Source organism: Nelumbo nucifera, chromosome 2, assembly GCF_055504915.1.
Source record: "Nelumbo nucifera cultivar China Antique chromosome 2, China Antique-T2T, whole genome shotgun sequence".
NCBI classification, from domain to species: Eukaryota; Viridiplantae; Streptophyta; class Magnoliopsida; order Proteales; family Nelumbonaceae; genus Nelumbo; species Nelumbo nucifera.
This window is the reverse complement of record NC_142650.1, coordinates 68,672,177-68,691,927: the sequence shown is the minus strand read 5'-3', so window position 1 is coordinate 68,691,927 and position 19,751 is coordinate 68,672,177. Positions and strand designations below refer to the sequence as shown.

The 19,751-nt window shown below is 38.8% G+C and overlaps 1 protein-coding gene across 1 annotated transcript; it reads left to right on the top strand.

The window, feature by feature from the left end:
* Positions 1-946: 946 nt before the first annotated feature.
* LOC104601454 (Mal d 1-associated protein) lies at positions 947-19,389 on the top strand. The gene is made up of 2 exons (XM_010264783.3): positions 947-1,187; positions 18,900-19,389. The coding sequence occupies exons 1-2, from the start codon at positions 976-978 to the stop codon at positions 19,267-19,269; spliced, it is 582 nt and encodes a 193-aa protein (XP_010263085.1). The 5' UTR covers positions 947-975; the 3' UTR covers positions 19,270-19,389.
* Positions 19,390-19,751: the final 362 nt, after the last annotated feature.

The window sequence follows — 19,751 nt, the reverse complement described above, 5'->3', positions numbered from 1 at the left end:
ATGACTGAGTGCAGGCTTAACATTGTTAAACTTGTTAAACCTATAGACGTATGCCATGCCAGCTATTTTGAACCATGTGAGTACCAATATGGATTCATCGGAACAGAAGAAATTGGTTAGGTTGTGTTTGGTTGCAGTACAAATTTAGTTGCACTAGTATAAATGCATGAGAGTGTAAATGTAAAAAATGCATATTCTTGTTTAATTTTATTTTGGGTTTGTAGTGCAATCAAACAAAATAAGCTAAAATTTAAAACAAAAATAGGTTAGAATTTACACTCAAATCATTTGCATTGGCAACTGCACTTCATGAGCATGGTGAGCTAGTCAATTCGCAGCCTGATTTGCTTCTCCATAAACATGCTTGTAACTGATCCCCACTACATTAAAAAAGAAAAGGAGAATTATTTTCAATAACTGTTGGGTTTATTAAAGTATAAGTGAAAGGGTAAAATGATCCAATGAAAAAATAAAAGGGCAGTAAATAACAAAATGAAATTCTCTTTTGAAATTAACGAATGAAAGGTTAGGGAAGGGAGTTTTGTCCCAATCGTAAAAGTTTAGGGGCTTTTTATCCAAGATGTCTTGGTTTTTGTATTGTTATTTACGAGAGATGTTCCCAATATACAATGGGATGAGGCTGTGAAACCAGTGCGCGGTCACTCGGAATCTGCTACTCACAAGTTATTCTTACATCCTTACCCACAGCACCGTGAATTAGGAAAATTTCCAAGATATTCCCAATGCGTAACTGTAACGTCTTTTGGGTAGCAGATCCAAACCCCAATTCAAGAGATCTGTTTAGCCGTTGGCCCGTTGCCAAAGGGAATTACAATGGCGGTTGAACACGTGGACAAGTTTTATTGGTGGGATAAATTTATTGTTATTACTCTTTTGACACGTGGCAAGTTGACGAGTTAGCACCAGCTCTTATAAGGCGGGGAAACTAGTTCATGGAGTGCGGAAGAAGCAAAAATGGGTTGGGTTTGGAAAGACGAGACGAACAACGGTTCGCCGTCTAGATTTGGCGGCTTCGGCGAAATTGAAAACCCTAGCTCTGGGTCGGGAGATCGTTGTTCTACGAGAAGGATCGTCAAGAAGCAATGCAAGACGGAAGAGGTCGAGCCCGGGAAGTTTATCAGGAAGTGCGAGAAGACCGAAGAGATTCTCAGGGAATGCGTTGGAAGGTTATTTTTCTCTCTGTTTCTATTATCTAAGGTTCAGAAATCATGTTCTATGTTTTATTGCAAGATTCTTTTCGATATTTTTGTTCATTTTCTTGCGTTTAGGTTATTTTTTCTTGTTCTAATTCTTCTTTTCTCAGTGTGTGGTTACTAGTTTGGACTTTGATCGGAGAAGTGAGAAATTTTTTGTTGGTTTTGGTTTGGATGTTTTCTTAGTATCCGCGGATTTTAGTAGAATTAAATTCCACGTGTAGGGAAGAAGGTTGGGCTATGTAGATTATATATCATCATCTGTCAAGTGATGTATAGAGCTGGTAGTATATAAATTTGTTGGGAAAAGAGAACTGTTTATCCTTTGTCTTGGATATTGCTTACTTCTTTGGATAGATGAGGCGGGGCTTTTTTCTTTTGTAGGATTGGTGTTTGATAAATTCGTTCATGGCTTCTGTGTTGGCAAAGATGCTAAATTGTTGGTGAATTGGATTTGCGGAAAATTTCATGATGACTTGCGTTTTTCAAACAATTACTTAGATTACGATGTTCTTTCTGTTTAATTTCTATCTTCCTTCACTTCTGCTTCCACGTGTGCCTGTTTTTTACTTTCATCATGTAATACAAAAAGAATTAAAAAGTGGGTTTTTTAAACTTACACAAAAGAACAAAAAAGACATGCAAGGATGTATCGACTATCATTTTATCCAATAGACGGCACTATTTATGGATCAAAGGCTAATACAAGAAGCATGAATACTAGTAAACTAGTTTTCTTCACATTGTGAAGGTTATTTGTCAGGAACTTTCTATTCTTATGTTTGCAGTGTTGTACCTTTGGCTGATTGAAGTCAGTCCTATCCTAATCCCGGGCAAACCATTAATCTATACCCAAGGTTCAAAGTTTTGATATGAAATGCCCCGTATCGGGCGTATCGTATTGTATTGTTGGCTTAATGATATGCCCCTACAGGGGTCGTATCGGGGTGTGACCTGGTTCAGAAGGTAGACCACCCTTAGACCGACCCCTCTGAACCAGTTTCAAAGAAAAAAAAGGGAGAGCGGACTTCGATGCAGGCCGATACGCCCTATATCGATGTTTTAAACCTTGTCTATACCTAATCCTAGCCCTATCCAAGGCTGATCTTCAACCTAAGTAATTGAATTGACACATTTGCAATCCTAACCAATTCGACCACCCCAGTTTGTCACTTTTGAGTTTAATGGTATTATAGGTGTTCTTTGAGGAGTCATACAAGTGCTTGAAATTTATGTATTTCCATATAAAGATAACCCAGTAAGCATCTTTTCCCTTCATTTTATTTTGTTCCTTGGGTCAGTGAAATGCTGATTGAGCAGTCAGAATAGGGTTGCAACTTGCAAGACTCTATCCATGTTTCACCTCTTTTCATATATTTTCCTTTCATCTTATTTTTCTTTGTTTAGATCCTATTTTCTGTAGCTTTCTTTAAGTTTGTAGAATTGAGGTAATTCTTGCTATTTGGACCCATTCTTTATCGTGGTGCTTAGGAAAGGCTTCTGGTCATCAACCAATGATTGGGAGTATTTTGATTTGATCATTAGCCTGAGACTTACCAACTATGTAACTGAAGTTTATCTAACTGTTATATTTATTTCACATGACTTTGAACAAACATGTCTGGAAAAAAATGATCTACTTGATAGCGGTGTTATTTATATCACGGTTACTGAATGACTGGTCTTATTTTTTGGGAAATAAATTTTCCAGCCAAGGAGGACCATGTGCAGAGAAAGTGTACCACCTCTCGAGTGCAAGATAAAACCTGCAATTTGGTGAGTGACCTGGTTAGCAGTCCTGTTAACCTATCTGAGATTGACTGGTCATTTGAGGGTGTCATTACAGTTGCATCAGTCATGTTTATTGAAGTGTTAATGTGGGTTATGGTAAATAGTGTAATGTATAAAATAAAAGAGAAATGATTGAGTTCTTTAAATTCTCCTTCAAATTGATGGTCTTCTGGAACCACATCAAATAATCAAGGGTCCTCTGTCTCTCACACACACACAAAAGTACAAAGATAGACAATTATTTCCCTATTTCACCCATCCATTCTCTTTTATGTTTGCAAAACAAAGAGATTAAGAACAGGGAAAAGGAAGGAGACAACAAAGAGGGAAGCGAAATAGGAGGAGAAGCTGTTCAAGGACCTGCTTCATGGTGCTGAGATAGGGAATGACACTGTTTCTTCAACTTTTGAAGTGATTATTGGAAGACTGGGAGTTGATTTGGGTTGCAGGAGGGAGAATGCTTGGATTGATAGGGGCAAAGTTTTGGTGACTCCAAAAAAACCAGAGTTCCAAGTAAGTCTAACATGATTCATGTTACAAAGGTGTTTTCGAAGCTGAAAGATGGTCTGGCAGGTGTTGGGCTGACCAACAAATACAAAAGAATCTATAAAAGAAGAGAAATAAAGTCTAGAATCTCATTTTGAGAACCCCCAAGTGGAGAAGCAGCCTTTGCAGGTTGGGATGGGAGCAAGATTCATTTGGCAATCTCCCTAGATGATGATGATCTGAGAAAGGTTGGGTTGGGAGAGAGTTTGGTTTGTTCGAATGAAAATAAGAGCTTTGAGTCCTCTTCCAATGTGGAGCTGGAGAAGAAGAAAAAGAAAGGAAGTGTGGCTTTGAAGAGTTTGGTTGATAGAGAAGTGGAAATTGGCTTATTCTTTTTGGAGGGGAAAGTCCTGTTACGAAGGCCTTTGAAGCCTTTGAAAGGAAGAGGAAGGAGGAAAGTTTGAGGAAAGCTGCTGATGCTCTTGAAGGAGAAAGTTGGGATGAGGAGGGAGGCTGTGAAGAGTTTGGAGAGATTTTTTTTTGATAAATAAGAGCTTGGAGAGATTGAAGATTAATTTTTCTTCATTACTGCAGATTGCTTATGAAGTATCACTGCAAATTTGTTTTCTTTTGAGCTTTTCTTTTGAAGTTTTGTCTCAGTGTGGTTGGAAGTCTTTCTGGGGTGCTTATTCTGTCAAGGCAGCAAGCTGATTCTGAACTTGCTTCAGCTGTTTAGAACTCAGTCCTTGTGGAGTCTGTAATTTGAGTTGTTTCTGGGCCATCCTTCTGGTTTGGGCCTTGTTGTATCTTTTTCCTTTTTGAATAAATTTACTTTACCTTTTCAAAATAAATTTCTAAAGTTCTATATATTTTCTATTGTATATTTATTAGCATATATGAAATGCATCTTTACCTTGGATTAGAACTTATCATTTTTAGCAGTCAACTTTGGTTGCATTAAGGGAGGACAGAACGATTAGGCAGTGACTCACTATAGATAATGTGATGCCTCCAGTAATTGTTTTAAATAGGTATAGCTTGGGAAAATAATATTTAGCGTAGAGGGGTAGAACTGGTCCAAGCCATTCAGCCATTCACATCAAGTGAAGGAATGATATATGCTAAGGGGATGAAGATTTATTGTAGGCCTTGCTGAAGGAAGAGTTTGGAGAACCTTGAAATGGTGTTATTATTGTTCTGTCACAAGCTCGTTAAATTTAGTAGAGTAATGCACAAGAGGGAAGTTTGGAGGTCATGGTGGAAATCTTCACCTTGTTGATACTTGTATAGAATTTTAAATCTGGGAATAATTAGAAAATAAGTGTACATGTTGATTGAATCAAGAGGCAGTTTCCTTGTTCAACTGAGCACCTAGGTCTGCCAACACTCAACAGTCGAGAAAATTCTCTTGCTAGGGAATGCGTAAACAGAAAGGGATTAATTTAGGGTAGCCTAGTCCATGGAAGGATTTGTAACTTTATATTGAAATCTTGGGAATGAATGGCATCTCACTTATTTATGCTGATTGATACAACAAAGTTAAAGGCGCCTAAAGGTACCACTAGCCAAATACAAGTGTGGTCCTTTTTAATTTGACCTACAAGAATCTTCTTTCTTTCTTTCTTTTCTTACACTTTCAAAAAGGTTGCATGTTAAGCAGATTAAGGTTTCTTTCCCTAAAGAAGAACCCTATCCTAACTATATAAGAGTATATGTTGTCTATTTTCAATCTTAAAGAAGAGTTCAAGCAACCTTTCATGTTTAATTAGTAGAGAAACTCTCTTCATGGTGGTTGAAAATCATCTTCTCCTTAGGTCGGTAAGATGTTAATCCAACTGTCAAAGCGGTCTCCCTTTTCTAGTTTAGCTTTCATATGTTAATCCATCCGTCCCTCTCCAGACCCTACGTTGGCGGGAGCTTCGTTCATTGGGCTTTCTTTTATGTTTAAGACCATATTTGGATTAGGATGGAATGGAACTAGTAGTTTAATTTGACAACTAGAGCTGATTAATCCTTTGTGAGAAGCTTGATTCAGTTGAGAGAGAGGAAAAGAAATTGAAACATTGAATGGACATCCCCACTCCCAAAGATGTATTTTATTAAGAGGGCGCATGGTGGTCAATATGTGCAATTACAAAATTGGCCTTGGGCAACATCATAATTGCATGATACAATACTACAAGGACTATTATATTACAATAGAAGAAATGTACACAAAAAAGAAGACTATACATACACAGCATTTATGTGTTAGGCTATTTATACTCCCGTTAAATGTGGAAACCACATTAATTTGCTTACGAGAAATTCATGACAAGCCTGAGTCCTAGGGGTACCCTTGATGAAGAGATCAGCAAGCTGAAGTGTAGAAAAAACATGAAAAAGGAGAAACCACACCTGTAAGAAATTGGTCTCGGATAAAGTGATGGTCAACTTTAATATGTTTGGTGCACTTATGAAAGACTGCATTAGAAACAATATGAATGACACTTATATTATCAGCATAGAGAGGAGTGGAGTGAGAGATGTGGACCCTAAGTTCTTGGAGGAGATCCTGAAGCTAGAGACTCGCCACAAGTGGCAAACATAGCACAATATCCGGCCCTTGTGGAGGACTTAGAAACGGTTTGTAGCTTCTTGCATTTCCAAGAAATGCGAGTCTCCAAGAAACACATACCATGCATAGAGGAGCGACATGAATCAGGACATCCTACCCAATCAACATTAGAGTAGGGCTAAAGGAGAGCAGTAGATGAAGAAGAAGGAAAGAATAATCCATATGCAAGAGTATCTCTAAGATAATGAATAATGTGATAAACAACTAAAAGATGAGGCTAAGCAGATACATATTAACTGACAACTTGAACAGCATGGGCAATGTCACGATGAGTCATGGTCAGATGAATACGGCTGCCAACAAGTTACCAATTTAAGGATGGATCAGCCAACAGCTCCCCATCATTCTTAGAGTACTTACCATACAGCTCCAAAGGAATTAAGGTGTGATTGCTATTTGTAAGATGAGCCGATTTAATTAAATTCAATGTATATTTATGTTGGATCACAAAATGCCCCCTTGGGGAGTTTTATATTTCCATGCTCAGGAAATATGTAATGGGACCAAGACCTTCACAATGGAGGGATCATTGAAGTTGCTAAATGGTCTGAATACCATCACTGGTAATGAAAATGTTATCAACTTAGACAAGAAGAGTGATTCCTTGAGAATGATGATGAAGAAAAAGATGAACCATAAGCACTCCGCTAATAGCCCGCCTCCACAAGAATAGTATGGAAGTGCTCAAACCAAGCATGGAAAGCATGCTTAAGTCCATATAAGAACTTTTTGAAGCAGTAGACTAGAGAAGGACCTCGATGATAACTAGGTGGAAGCTTCATATAGACAATTTCTTTCAACTAACCACGAAAAAATGCATTTGTGAAATCCATTTGGAAGATTAACCATTGACGAGGAGCTGACAAGGCAAATATGAGCCAAATAGTTGTTAACAGGAGCAAATGTGTTAGGCCCATGGGCTATGTAGCAGACCCAGCCGATCCACGTTTCATCAGAATATATTCCAGGAGAGGAAGGAAGGGGCTGCCTCGTCACAACAAGGACCACTAGGACAGCTTGAGAGTTGGTTACAGCTTTACACAAATTGGTTATAAGCCTATATAAGGCCTTCTCATCAAGTTTCTGGTCATCTGAACCTTCAAAGTTATCTTTTCTTCTTCCTCATCCTTTTCTCTTTTCCTTATTAGGAGGTTAGGCCCCTTGAATCAGCCTCTATGTTAGGCAGTAACCTAACAAAATGTTTCTTCATAATCAAGACCATATTCATGTATAATCTTAAGCAACTAGTTGTGCCTTGTATTGTTGAATACTTCCATTAGAGTTTAATTTGGTAGAGAAGATCCACTTACTATAGACAAGAGTAACACCAGAAGGAAGATGTACAAAACCCCAGGTGTCATTATCTAATAGGGCACATATCTCAATGTCCATGGCCTCCTTCCAGCAGGGTATAACAGCCACCTATTTGTAACTACGAGGAATGTCTGTGGCATCAAGAATAACAGAAATGGAGCTATGGGAACTAAGGAAACCATAGCAGTCAAGAGGATAGAAAACACACGAATGGCATAAAAGAGTACATACAGGAAGAGATGGTTAGGTACTCATAGGTGGTGTTGAAGGGATGGAGAAAGGATCAACCAATGGAGATGTGACTGTTTGAGGAGTAGAAGCTATGCAACGCTTAAAAACCTTTCCATCACTGATCCTTCAAGAAGTTGTATTCCTATCAACACCTTTGATAGAAAATATCAGTTGAGAATGAGGGAGAAAGAACCAGCCTCTGCTTCATCGAGTAATCATATTAGTGAAGACCTACTTCAAATCAGTGGAGATCGATCAAATAGCTGCAAAGAGATCCACTTCATACTAGTGATGGAAAGGTTTCTTAGTGTGGATCATCATGGCTGACACACAGTAAAAAGGGAGAAACAATGAGGAGATTGGGAAAAAAGAGTTATTTGTCATGTGCCCTTTCCATTCATTTATTATACTGTCCCCAACAACTAAGTATTGTTTATGCTTGAGAAGATAACTCTTACTCTCTGCAATCTTGACAATTTGCTAATGAGGTTGGTTTATTTTCTTCAGACTGTTTCAGAATTTCTTGTTAATGAACATAATTCTTGTTGTCATGTATAGATTTTAAGAGGATGAAGCTTTGATAATCTGAATTTATTTCTGGTTCTTGATTTGAGTACAACATGGTCAGCCATTTATCTGTCTTATGCCTACATCTGAGATTGGAGAACTAAATGTATTGTATGATGTGTCACATAGCCCTTTTATTTCCATCATTACCCTATAAGTCCTCTCAAAACTAATAAACTATTCTGCTATGATACTTTACCTGTATGAGGGTTCCATATCATATCGGATATTTGAATTTTTAGTGTAAATTTTGTATCTGATACCTTGCTGAGTTGTGTCCTTGCTATATCTTGGTAACATAGCTGACAACACCCAATTTTTGCTCGGTCACCTTTCTAACCCACTTTTCACACTCCAAATGCCCGATCAGACCTTACCAACATCTTTAGAATATGCCAAAACCCTAGGAAACTAAGTTTCAATTCAGATAGCCTCAAGTCCATCGTTAAATCCACAAGATTCCCTTTCGATGGTTCCGAATGTGCTACACCACTACACCTGTTACCCGATCAGACTCCATCACATGAAACAAAGCTGTTTATCACCCAATCACACCAAATTTCAACCTTAAATCCCTTGATCTTGCCATTTATCCATTAGAGATTCCATTTCGATGAACCTAGCATTATGGCAATTCTCAAGCCTAAAGCCTACGATCCACACGTCCCCAATACGATCAAATCCTCACAACAGCCTCGTAATTCAAATCCATGCCACTCCACCAAAGTCCAACTTAAAATTCCCTTATCTACCCATCCATCAACTCAAAGTTCTATTTCAAGCCCCCTCATCGGCCAAAATACTCATAACTTAGATCCTCACGATTCCCACACCGCTAAAGCCATCTTACACTTCCATTAGACTCCAAGGACCATAATATACCCGCTGCCCAAATTTCAGATCCAAAAGTCCCCATTTTTCCCTTCACACGCAAAGATTCCAAATCGACCATTCTCATTGCTTGTTACTCTCAAAATCTTAGATATCCATCACAACTCTCCCAAGATACTCAAGACTTTCTAAAACCTCTATCAGACCCCTGATCGACCATCCACCAGATTTCAGACTCGAAAATGGCGGTTTTACCCTTCATCCAAAAAGATCCCGAATGAACCACTTACATCGCCAGATACCCGCTGAATTCAAGATCTACACTATGAAACACCATTCCCCACCAACAAACCTCATCTAACCCTTTGTCAACCCCCCGATCGACAATCCATCCCATTTTGAACCCCAAAATGATGATTTTACCCTTCATCCAAAAAGATCCTAAATGAACCACTTACATCGCCTGATACCCGTCAAACTCAAGATCTACACTATGAAACACCATTCCCCACCACCAAACCTCATCTAACCCTTTGTCAATCCCCTGATCGACGATCCATTCAGTTTTGAACCTCAAAATGACGATTTTACCCTTCATCCAAAAAGATCTCGAATGAGCCACTCACATCGCCCAATATCCTCCGAACTCATGATCAGTAGTGCAAAACACCGTCAAACCTCATCTAACACTTAGTCAACTCCCCTGATCGACAATCCATCCAATTTTTAACCTAAAAATTATGATTTTACCCTTCATCCAAAAAGATCCTAAATGAACCACTTACATCGCCCGATACCCACCGAACTCAAGATCTACACTATGAAACACCATTCCCCACCATTACACCTCATTTAACCTTTGTCAACCCCTCGATCGACGATCCATCCAGTTTTGAACCTCAAAATGACAATTTTACCCTTCATCCAAAAAGATCTCGAATGAACCACTCACATCGCCCGATATCCTTCGGCCTTAAGATCGGTAGTGCAAAACACCGTCAAACCTCATCTAACCCTTTGTCAACCCCCCAATCGATGATTTGTTCAACTTTGAACCTAAAAATGACGATTTTACCTTTCATCCAAAAAGATCCTAAATGAACCACTTACGTCGCTCGATACTTGTTGAACTCAAGGTCTACACTATGAAACACCATTCTCCACCATCAAGCCTCATCTAAACCTTTGTCAACCCCTTGATCGAAGATTTGTCCAATTTTGGACCTTAAAATGATGATTTTGCCATTCATCTAGATTCTAGAAAGACTCTGAATCAACCACCCCTATCACCCGATACCCTCCAAATTCAAGATCGGCATTGCAAAACACCATCAAACCCCATCCAAACCTTTGTCGACCCTTGATTGACGATCTGTCCAATTTTGGACCTTAAAATGATGATTTTGACCTCATCTAGAAAGACTCTGAATAAACCATCCCAATCACCCGATACTTTCCGAATTCAAGATCGACACTACAAAACACCATCAAACCTTATCCAAACCTTTATCAGCCTCTCGATCGAGGATCAGTTCGACTTGGAACCTTGAAATGACCATTTTTTCCTCCATCTAAGAAAAACGCCATCGACCGTCACTGCCAAACTCAATCAAATCTGTTGTCATCTTTTCAATCAGCGGTTTGGAAAATGCAGGCCATAAAATGCCTGTTTCACCCTTCCATCGAGGACGTTTCTGCGATATCATCTGTCGGGTTAAATTTGAAACATCCATTCATTCCACCCCCTCTCAAGTGTCCAAAATTACTTTTCTAGTCCCTCCTGGCCATTAGATCTCTATAAAAATTACCAAATTCAATCTGGGACGTGACGTCCATGTCCTTCCTTGGCTTTTGATAATTACAGCCTAGTCTCTACTTATAATCTTGTTTCAAAATATTTGTAAGGTGGTCCTTGCCATGTGTCAAATCCCCAACCATTAGATCTCCTTGTTTCTAGCTTTGTGTAATCCTAACCATAGATTGCTTGCTTTCTTTTTGGCAAGATCTAGGCGCCTTCACCATTCTTGGAAGAGCTCTTTTTGCTTCCTAAAAAAATCATGCAGCTTTTCCTTCCAAACAAAGCCATGTACAAAGAAGGTATGCTTCTTGTTCTTTAAGAAATAGAAAGATTTTTTGGGAAAAGAAAGGAAAGAAGACTCCTAAATAACCCAAAGGGTCTTTAGGTGTTCCTCCCCCCCTTGGCCATGAGAGGAGCTGCCACCCATCAACCACTTGAACAAGGGAGTGATGGACCTCCCTTGTTTGAGAAAAATGGCTCCCAATCCCTATAACAAAGATTCTAGGCATCAAAGGGAAGGGGAGGGAAGGTGTTAGGAACCCCTCTCCCTTTCTTATCTTCTGATTGCCAATCAAGATTCTTAAAATAAAAGAATCAATCTTAATGAAAAGCTAAATGGCTTCCTCCAATTCAATGAGGGTTTGTCATAAAGAGGATGCTCTCTTACATGGCTCAATCTTCCCTTTCCCTCTTCCCGGGTGTGGAAAGCCCTTAAGGAGCAAAGGGGCAAGTATCTACACATTCTACCCCCTTTTTATCCAAGGCCTCCCACACTCCTATTTGAAAGAGAGAGATGATGAAGCCATGAAGGATTCAACCCACCATGAACTTCCCTCTAAGTTGAATTCATAAGCCCCTAATCCAAATAGGATGCATGCATTGTTTATACAAGAAGAAAAACATAAATAACTAGACAATAATAGAAGGACCAAATTCATACATAACATCTTCATTCGTTCTCAAACAAAATTAACTATAAAAGTAAGATAAGGTAACAGAAGTCAAATAAAAACGTAGATGTTTTCAATGAGAAAAGTTCAAAAAAGAGACCAAAACAAAAAAAAAAAGCCATATTCATTCATTTTCGAACAAACTAACCAACAAAATAAAATCATAGAAACCGACTTGAACATTTTTCTATTGGCCAAAAAAACGTGAAAAAAAAAGAAAAATAAAAAGTGAAAAGAAAAGAAGCTGTAAATTCAATTGAAAAGTTACCTCACTTGTGGCTTTTCTCTAGGACTGTTGGGAATGTTATGTGAAGGCTTGGATGGATGGACCGAAATAGGACTTCCCCTTTTCCTTCTTGGTCGAATATGATGGACTGAGATAGGTTCACCTTAGAAATGTGGAGGAAGATAATGAGAAAGATGGAGGGAGAGGAGTAGACGAAGAAGAAGATTAGAATAAGGAGATGGGTAGGGGAAGGTGGTTCGGTGGTGGGCAGAGTGAATGCAGAGAAGAGTCTTCTATTGAAGATGGGTCCTGTCTAATGCTCAGAGAGAGTCCCATTTAGAGAGGGACCATAGCTCTTTTTAAGTGAAGTGGACTTCTAATTTTGGTCAAGAAAAAGTTCATTTGGTTGGAAGCTAGCTAGATGGATTCAACGGGAGGGGGGAGGAACACCTAAAGACCCTTTGGGTTATTTAGGAGCCTCCCATGTTGATTCCACACGAATGGAGTCTTATTTCCTTTCTTTTCCCAAAAAATCTTCCTATTTCTTAAAGAACAAGAAACATACCTTCTATGTACATGGCTTTGTTTGGAAGGAAAAGCTGCATGGTGTTTTTAGAAAGCAAAAGGAGCTCTTCCAAAAATGGTAAAGGCGCCTAGATCTTGCCAAAAAGAAAGCAGGCAATCTATGGTTGGGATTACACAAAGCTAGAAACAAGGAGATCTAATGATTGGGGATTTGATTTGACACATAGCAAGAACCCCTTGACACTTGTCACCCGCCTAGCCATTAGATATCTCTAAAAACTCCCCCTTGACACTTGCCACCTGCCTAGCTTTTGACAATTACAGCCTAGTCCCTACTTATAATCACCCACCTTGCCATTAGATATCTCTAAAACTCCCCCTTGACACTTGCCACCTGCCTAGCTTTTGACAATTACAGCCTAGTCCCTACTTATAATCTTGTTTCAAAATATTTGCAAGGAGGTCCTTGCCATGTGTCAAATCCCCAACCATTAGATCTCCTTGTTTCTAGCTTTGTGTAATCCCAACCATAGATTGCTTGCTTTCTTTTTGGCAAGATCTAGGCGCCTTTACCATGTTTGGAAGAGCTCTTTTTGCTTTCTAAAAAAATCATGCAGCTTTTCCTTCCAAACAAAGCCATGTACAAAGAAGGTGTGCTTCTTGTTCTTCAAGAAATAGAAAGATTTTTTTGGTAAAAGAAAGGAAAGAAGACTCCATTCATATGGAATCAATATGGGAGGCTCCTAAACAACCCAAAGGGTCTTTAGGTGTTCCTCTTCGCCCTTGAATCCATCTAGCTAGCTTCTAACCGAATGACCTTTTTCTTGACCGAAATTAGAAGTCCACTTCACTCAAAAAGAACTATGGTCCCTCTTTAAATGGGACTCTCTCCTAGCATTAGACAAGACCCATCTTCAATAGAAGACTCTTATCTGCCCACCACTGGACCACCTTCCCCTACCCATATCCTTATTCTAATCTTCTTCTTCCTCTACTCCTCTCCCTCCATCTTTCTCATTATCTTCCTCCTCCACATTTCTAAGGTGAACCTATCTCAGTCCATCATATTCGGCCAAGCCTTCACATAACATTCCCAACAATCCTAGAGAAAAGCCACAAGTGAGGTAGCTTTTCAATAGAATTTACAACTTCTTTTCTTTTCAATTTTTTTTTATTTTATTTATTTTATGTTTTTTTGGCCAATAGAAAAATGTTCAAGTTGGTTTCTATGATTTTATTTTGTTGGTTAGTTTGTTCGAAAATGAACGAATATGGCTTTTTTTTTTTGTTTTGGTCTCTTTTTTGAACTTTTCTCATTGAAATCATCTATGTTTTTATTTGACTTCTGTTACTTTATCTTACTTTTATAATTAATTTTGTTTGAGAATGAATGAAGATGTTATGTATGAATTTGGTCCTCCTATTATTGTCTAGTCATTTATGTTTTTCTTCTTGTATAAACTAATGCATGCATCTTATTCAGATTAAAAGCTTATGAATTCAACTTAGAGAGAAGTTCATGGTGGGTTGTATCCTTCATGGCTTCATCATCTCTCTCCTTCGAGTAGGAATGTGGGAGGCCTTGGATAAAAAGGGGGTAGGATGTGTAGACACTCGCCCCTTTGCTCCTTAAGGGCTTTCCACACCCGGGTAGAGGGAAAGGGAAGATTGAGCCATGTAAGAGAGCATCCTCTTTATGACAAACCCTCATTGAATTGGAGGAAGCCATTTAGCTTTTCATTAAGATTGATTCATTTTTTTTTAGAATCTTGATTGGCATTCACAAGATAAGAAAGGGAGAGGGGTGCCTAACACCTTCCCTTTGATGCCTAGAGTCTGTTATAGGGATTGGGAATCATTTTTCTCAAACAAGGGAGGCCCATCACTCCCTCGTTCAAGTGGTCGATGGGTGGCGGCTCCTCTCATGGCCATGAAGTGACACCCAATTCCAACCGTTCACAGATTGGCGACTACACTGGGGACAACTAGGAACAGTGTGAATGCCATTTCCCTTACTCATTTCGGTTGTATCAACCAGCTTTAAGCTCTCAGTAGTTTACAGTTATTTGTTTGATTCCAAAGTGTGTTGAAGAGAACATATATATATATATATATCCCAAAGTGTGTTGAGAGTTACCTTTGATGGTGACACCCGGCATTCTTGATAAGAGAAACACTATGGTGGTAATCTTTTTTACCTATTTTAGATTTGGAATCAGCACGGGGGGAACTTCGATGGATCACTAATTCTGCTTGTATTGAATGAGATTGGTGAGATCTTGTTATTTTGCCTTGATGCTTAAAAGTTCTGATTAGGATCTCCTCTGCATTGCATCATTTTGAATCCCATATTGCTTTGTTGAGAGTACCTTTGCACGGGTTAAAAGTTGTGCTTTGAATAAATGTTGTTAAATCTTGAAGGGGCAAATGTACAGTAAAAAGCACTTTGGGGTGGGACAAGCTTCCTGGAATTAATAATTGAGTATCACCATTAGAATGTGGCTTGGGCCGAATGCCATTTGTAGAGTGTTCTTTTGTAGTGCTTATCTCCAGTGGGCTGTGTTTTTGAGTTGGTCTTCAGGTTTAGCACTACAGTGGTTAATTTAGTGTGGCTATAAACTTGGAAAGTTTCCCAACCGATTATTCTAATCACAAGTTTCAGTGGTACATGGAGGCTTGTGTTATGGTCGTGCTCAACCCAATGAAAATTGCAAGTTAAATTGTTAACATGTTCCCCTTCAGCTACACATAGAATTCAGTCAGATAAGTCTTCCCTTGTTCTGCTATCATACTCCCTCTGTCTACTGCACTTGCTGCTGCAAGGTACTGCAGCTGCCCTTCCCGTTAAGGCCTCCTCCCTCGAAATACCCTTAGGACTAGGTTGAAGTCGTGCTTGTCTTCTGTCCTTGAAAGAAGTTTTTGCATAAAAGTCTGATTTAATTTGAACTGATCTCATTTCCCTAGCCTTTTCCTTTTGGGTCCTGTTGTATCATGGTAAGCTTATTTACGAAGGGACTCATCACTACAATTGTTTTTTTTTGCTTAATTTGGGCTGCACCGGGGATTCAACTCATGTTGGTCAAGTCGCTTTATTCAGGTAGGCGCTGCACTTCTTCTCATAATGTTATGGCCTTTTGAATGGTGGGTATGTTGGATCCACTTTGGTGAGTATTGTGATTCCTAGGCATTACCAAATGATTTGCATGACAGTTTGATCGCATCAATTTTATTGTATTTGACTTCGAAGCATGAACTCCTTTTGCAAATCAATGCGATGGATGTGTGATCGACCGTTGCTTCCTCGTACTTTAGTCATGTTTATGATTCCCTTTCTTCCCTTTAGTGATTAACTAGTTTTACAATAGCCTTTTTTTTTACAAATCTGTACTTTCAGTCCCTGGTTCTTTTCTTAAGATGCTTGTACAGATATTATCACTTGGGGTGTCCAACCATCCAAAGAGGTAACATTTTCAGAATAATTACTTTAAATCTTTGGGAACTCCTGTGTCCAGGCCTGAATTTAAGTTTTTTATTGGCATCTTCAACTATCTGGGGTAGGTCCTAGGGCACCATTTAGGAGCACCCTATTCTGTTCAAGTCGTTGCTTAAGCAAGTTTCTTCAGGTCTGGGTTTGCTCTCCCATATTGATCCTGTACCTGTAATTAACCACAAATGGGTTCACCCGGCTATTAACAAAGAATCTCCAGGGTCAATCTTGGCACAAAGTATTCTCTGTCAAACCCAGTGTCTCGAGCACATTTAGGTGGTGGTAGAGACATTTTCACAATAGCAGTTCTGCCAGATTCACAAAATCTTTTTGAATTTTGAGTAGTCTGAGGAGGGAAATGCCATTGCCCTGTCTAATTCACATGCCCTTTGATTTTGTTTTTCTTTTTTATTTATCTATTACAGTTATTCATTCAATATATATATATAATGGTCAAAATATCTATTATAGTTCATTTTCCACAAATTTTTTTAGTATACTCCAAGTGGTTTTTGTATGATTTAGTTTTGTCAAAAATAAATAGTAATAAACTGGAATCAAAATGGTCTTCGCAGATTTATAGTGACCAAAACCACTAGTTTTAGATGTTTTAGTATAGTCCATCCTAGGATTTTTATTCAAAAGATAATTGAAATAAAGCTAGAGTCTTACATAAACTAAAGGTAGAGACCCCATAAGCATCCACTAAAATAAGAAAAATAAGCTGTCTGGGAGGTCTTGAAAATCTAAGCTAATAAATATTATGGTCTAGAGCCATGTTTGCTAACAAGTCAGCACACATGTTAGCTTCACGGGAACAGTGCTGAAATCAAATAAACTAGTCTCCGTTGATGAGGTTTATGACATCATTGAAGAGATTTCTATGCTTCCTGCTTTGGAGATGATATGATATTTTTTAAGGCCCATATCCCATGCCATAGAAACCCTTCTTTGATGGCCCAAAGTTCAGTCATGTTTTGTGGTGCAACCAATGTAGGAACAAAAACTTCCGATCCATTGACCATTCATTTTCAGCTTAAGAGTTGTGCTTAATTATTATATGTGGTTTGCCCAAATGAAGCATGTAACCATGTATTTTCTTCATTAGGAGGATTACCTTCGTGATAATGATGAAATTTAGGGAATTTCCAATGAGAATGTTTATGGACTATGATGATATAGCTTCATGTTTAACAGTATGTATCTATAAGCTACACCTGGTAAAGTGGAACAAAGTGTGTAACCCAAAGAAAGTGGGGGGTTTGGGGGTAAGGAAGTTGAAAAAGTTTAACTTAGCCTGTCTGGCGAAGTGGTTGTGGAGGTGGAATAGACAGCCTGATGCATTATGAAGAAGGATTATTCTAGCTAAGTATGGAGCAGATGTGTCATCTTGGGAGCCAGCAGAGGCTAGAATGTCTCATGGGCGTGCTGTGCTGTATGGAAAGGAATTCAAAAAGTGTTGGGGAATTCAGAAAAGGAATCAGATACAGGGTGGGAGACGGCACAAGAATCAAATTCTGGACTGATATTTGGTGTGGGGGTCAACCTCTTTATCAGAGCTTTCCCAATCTTTATGAGATTGCTCAAAACAAAGAATGCATGGTTGCAGAGGCTTTTGCTCGGGTAGGAGATTCTGCAGTTTGGTGTCTGGTGTTCAGAAGGAATTTAAATGATTGGGAGGTTGGGCAGTGAGTGGAGTTGATGCAGCAGCTATCTGGTATAACTCCTGGCTCCACAGACAGAGATGGGAGAATTTGGAAGTGGGATAAAGAAGGATCCTTCACGGTAAGATCATTCTATAACAAACTCACGGAGGTGGAGGTGGTGGATTTCCCAGAAGCTGTTGTATGGAAATCCACTGCCCCTCCTAAAGCTGCATTTTTATTATGGGTGGCAGTGTCGGGTAAATGTTTGACAGCTGAGATTTTGGCCAGAAGAGGGATGAGTCTGTTGCCTAGCAAGTGCATTATGTGTGGGGAAGTATCTGAGGACTTAGAGGCTAGAGAACTTACTAATCTATTGTAGAGTTGCTTTTCTCCTCTGGTCATGGTTTTTGGGGCTGTTAGTTCTGTTTCCCAGAAAATGTGCTAGCAGTTCTTCAGAGCTGGCAGCTGAAGGGGCTTTCAAAAGAAGGCAAGGTAATTTGGAGATAAGGTCCAGCTTTAGTGACCTGGACAATATGTTCAGAAAGAAACAAAAGAATGTTTGGAAATATGTTTGTTTCAGAGGATAATTTATGTAAAGGTTTCAGAGGATAATTCATGGGTATCTGTTCAGGAATAGATCTTATAGCTCCTTTTGTAATCCTGGAGCTCTTTTTGTATCTACGCTTACAGAGTAATCTTATAGCTCCTTGTTGTGCAGATTTGGCTATTGCTTTTTATCTAATATATTACTTTACCTTTTGCTCAAAAAAATTGAAGATGTATTACTGCAAACATACTTTCTCTAATTTCCTTTGATGTATATAAAGTTTTGCCACCATCCACAAAACGAAAGAGAATAAAATCGTTGATTGTACTGTACTTAATAGATTGGCATTTCTCTTTCTCAAACATTGTATGCAGATCTGGTATGCTCTGAACTGATCAGAATGATGGAACAGGGTTCATGTAGCCAGCCCCCTATAGGTTAGGCAAGGCTTTGTTGATTTGAATTGAATTCTTGTATTCACATCTGGAATCAATTGTGGAAACTGTACCTGTTAATTTGTTTCTATAACAAACTAATATGAGACAATCTTCGCTGTTGGATATTTTGATTTTGAGCCTATGAATTTGTGGTGAAGATGTTGTATAATTGCATTAGAGAATTTCACAACTCTATGATAAATAGAAAATATTGTTCTTCATGCTCTTTCAGGCCTGTTGAAGTGATAGAATCCAACACAGAGTATAGTGAAGATGATATCACGAATGAGATAGTTCAAGGGTCCTCACATTTGGGATCCTCAGTACTTGAACCTTTTAGCTTTCCTGGTCTACGTGGAGATATTGAAGCCATTGAGCGGGATGTATTTGGTAGCTTTAGCCGTTTCTTTGAGGCTGCTGAAGATATGAAGAATGGATTCTTTCGGGTCTTTGGGACTCCAAACCTTTACGACGGTGAATCCTCATCTAGCTTAAGGAAGGGGATACCAATAGAAAGTGAGCTTGAGAAGGAAGCTCCTCCTAAGCCACGAAATGATGAATCAGTTTACTCCGATTTTGCTGGACAAATTAAAGATGTTTGAAGCTCCTCTTTGATTGTTGAGTAGTGATTATATATTGCATCTTGAAAATCAAATGTAGTTTTTATTGCATAAATTGGGTCCTCACCAATGAATATTTATACCATATAATCGTTCCCCTTATTTCTCATGCTTTTTTACGTTTATAGTTTTTTTTTTTTTTTTTTTTTTTTGCTTTGTGTTATTGACCTGGCTCCTCTGCAAGCTTTAGTCTGGATGGTGACTGTTATCTTCTCTGACTGTCGAGTTAGAATTCATTAGTTGGTGTTTTCCCCCTTCTTTCAGAGGCCAACAAGATAAGTTAATCAGTCCTGCATTCTTTTTGTAGTGTCAATTTTAGAGAATTTGGATTTCAGGACAACTGGGTTATTGAGTTTGAATCGTTTGAAAAGAGGCAAAATCTCATAAAATTGTTCCGACTTCTGAGAAACCAATGACACGGGATGGGATCTGTTCACACTTCACAACAAAAACCGTCTCAACAC

Bases quoted from the DNA above. Each gene is read 5' to 3' on its own strand.
- LOC104601454 (XM_010264783.3), top strand. From the start codon at position 976: ATGGGTTGGGTTTGGAAAGACGAGACGAACAACGGTTCGCCGTCTAGA. The intron at 1,188-18,899 runs GTTATTTTTCTC...ATGCTCTTTCAG, and splicing joins CTCAGGGAATGCGTTGGAAG to GCCTGTTGAAGTGATAGAAT.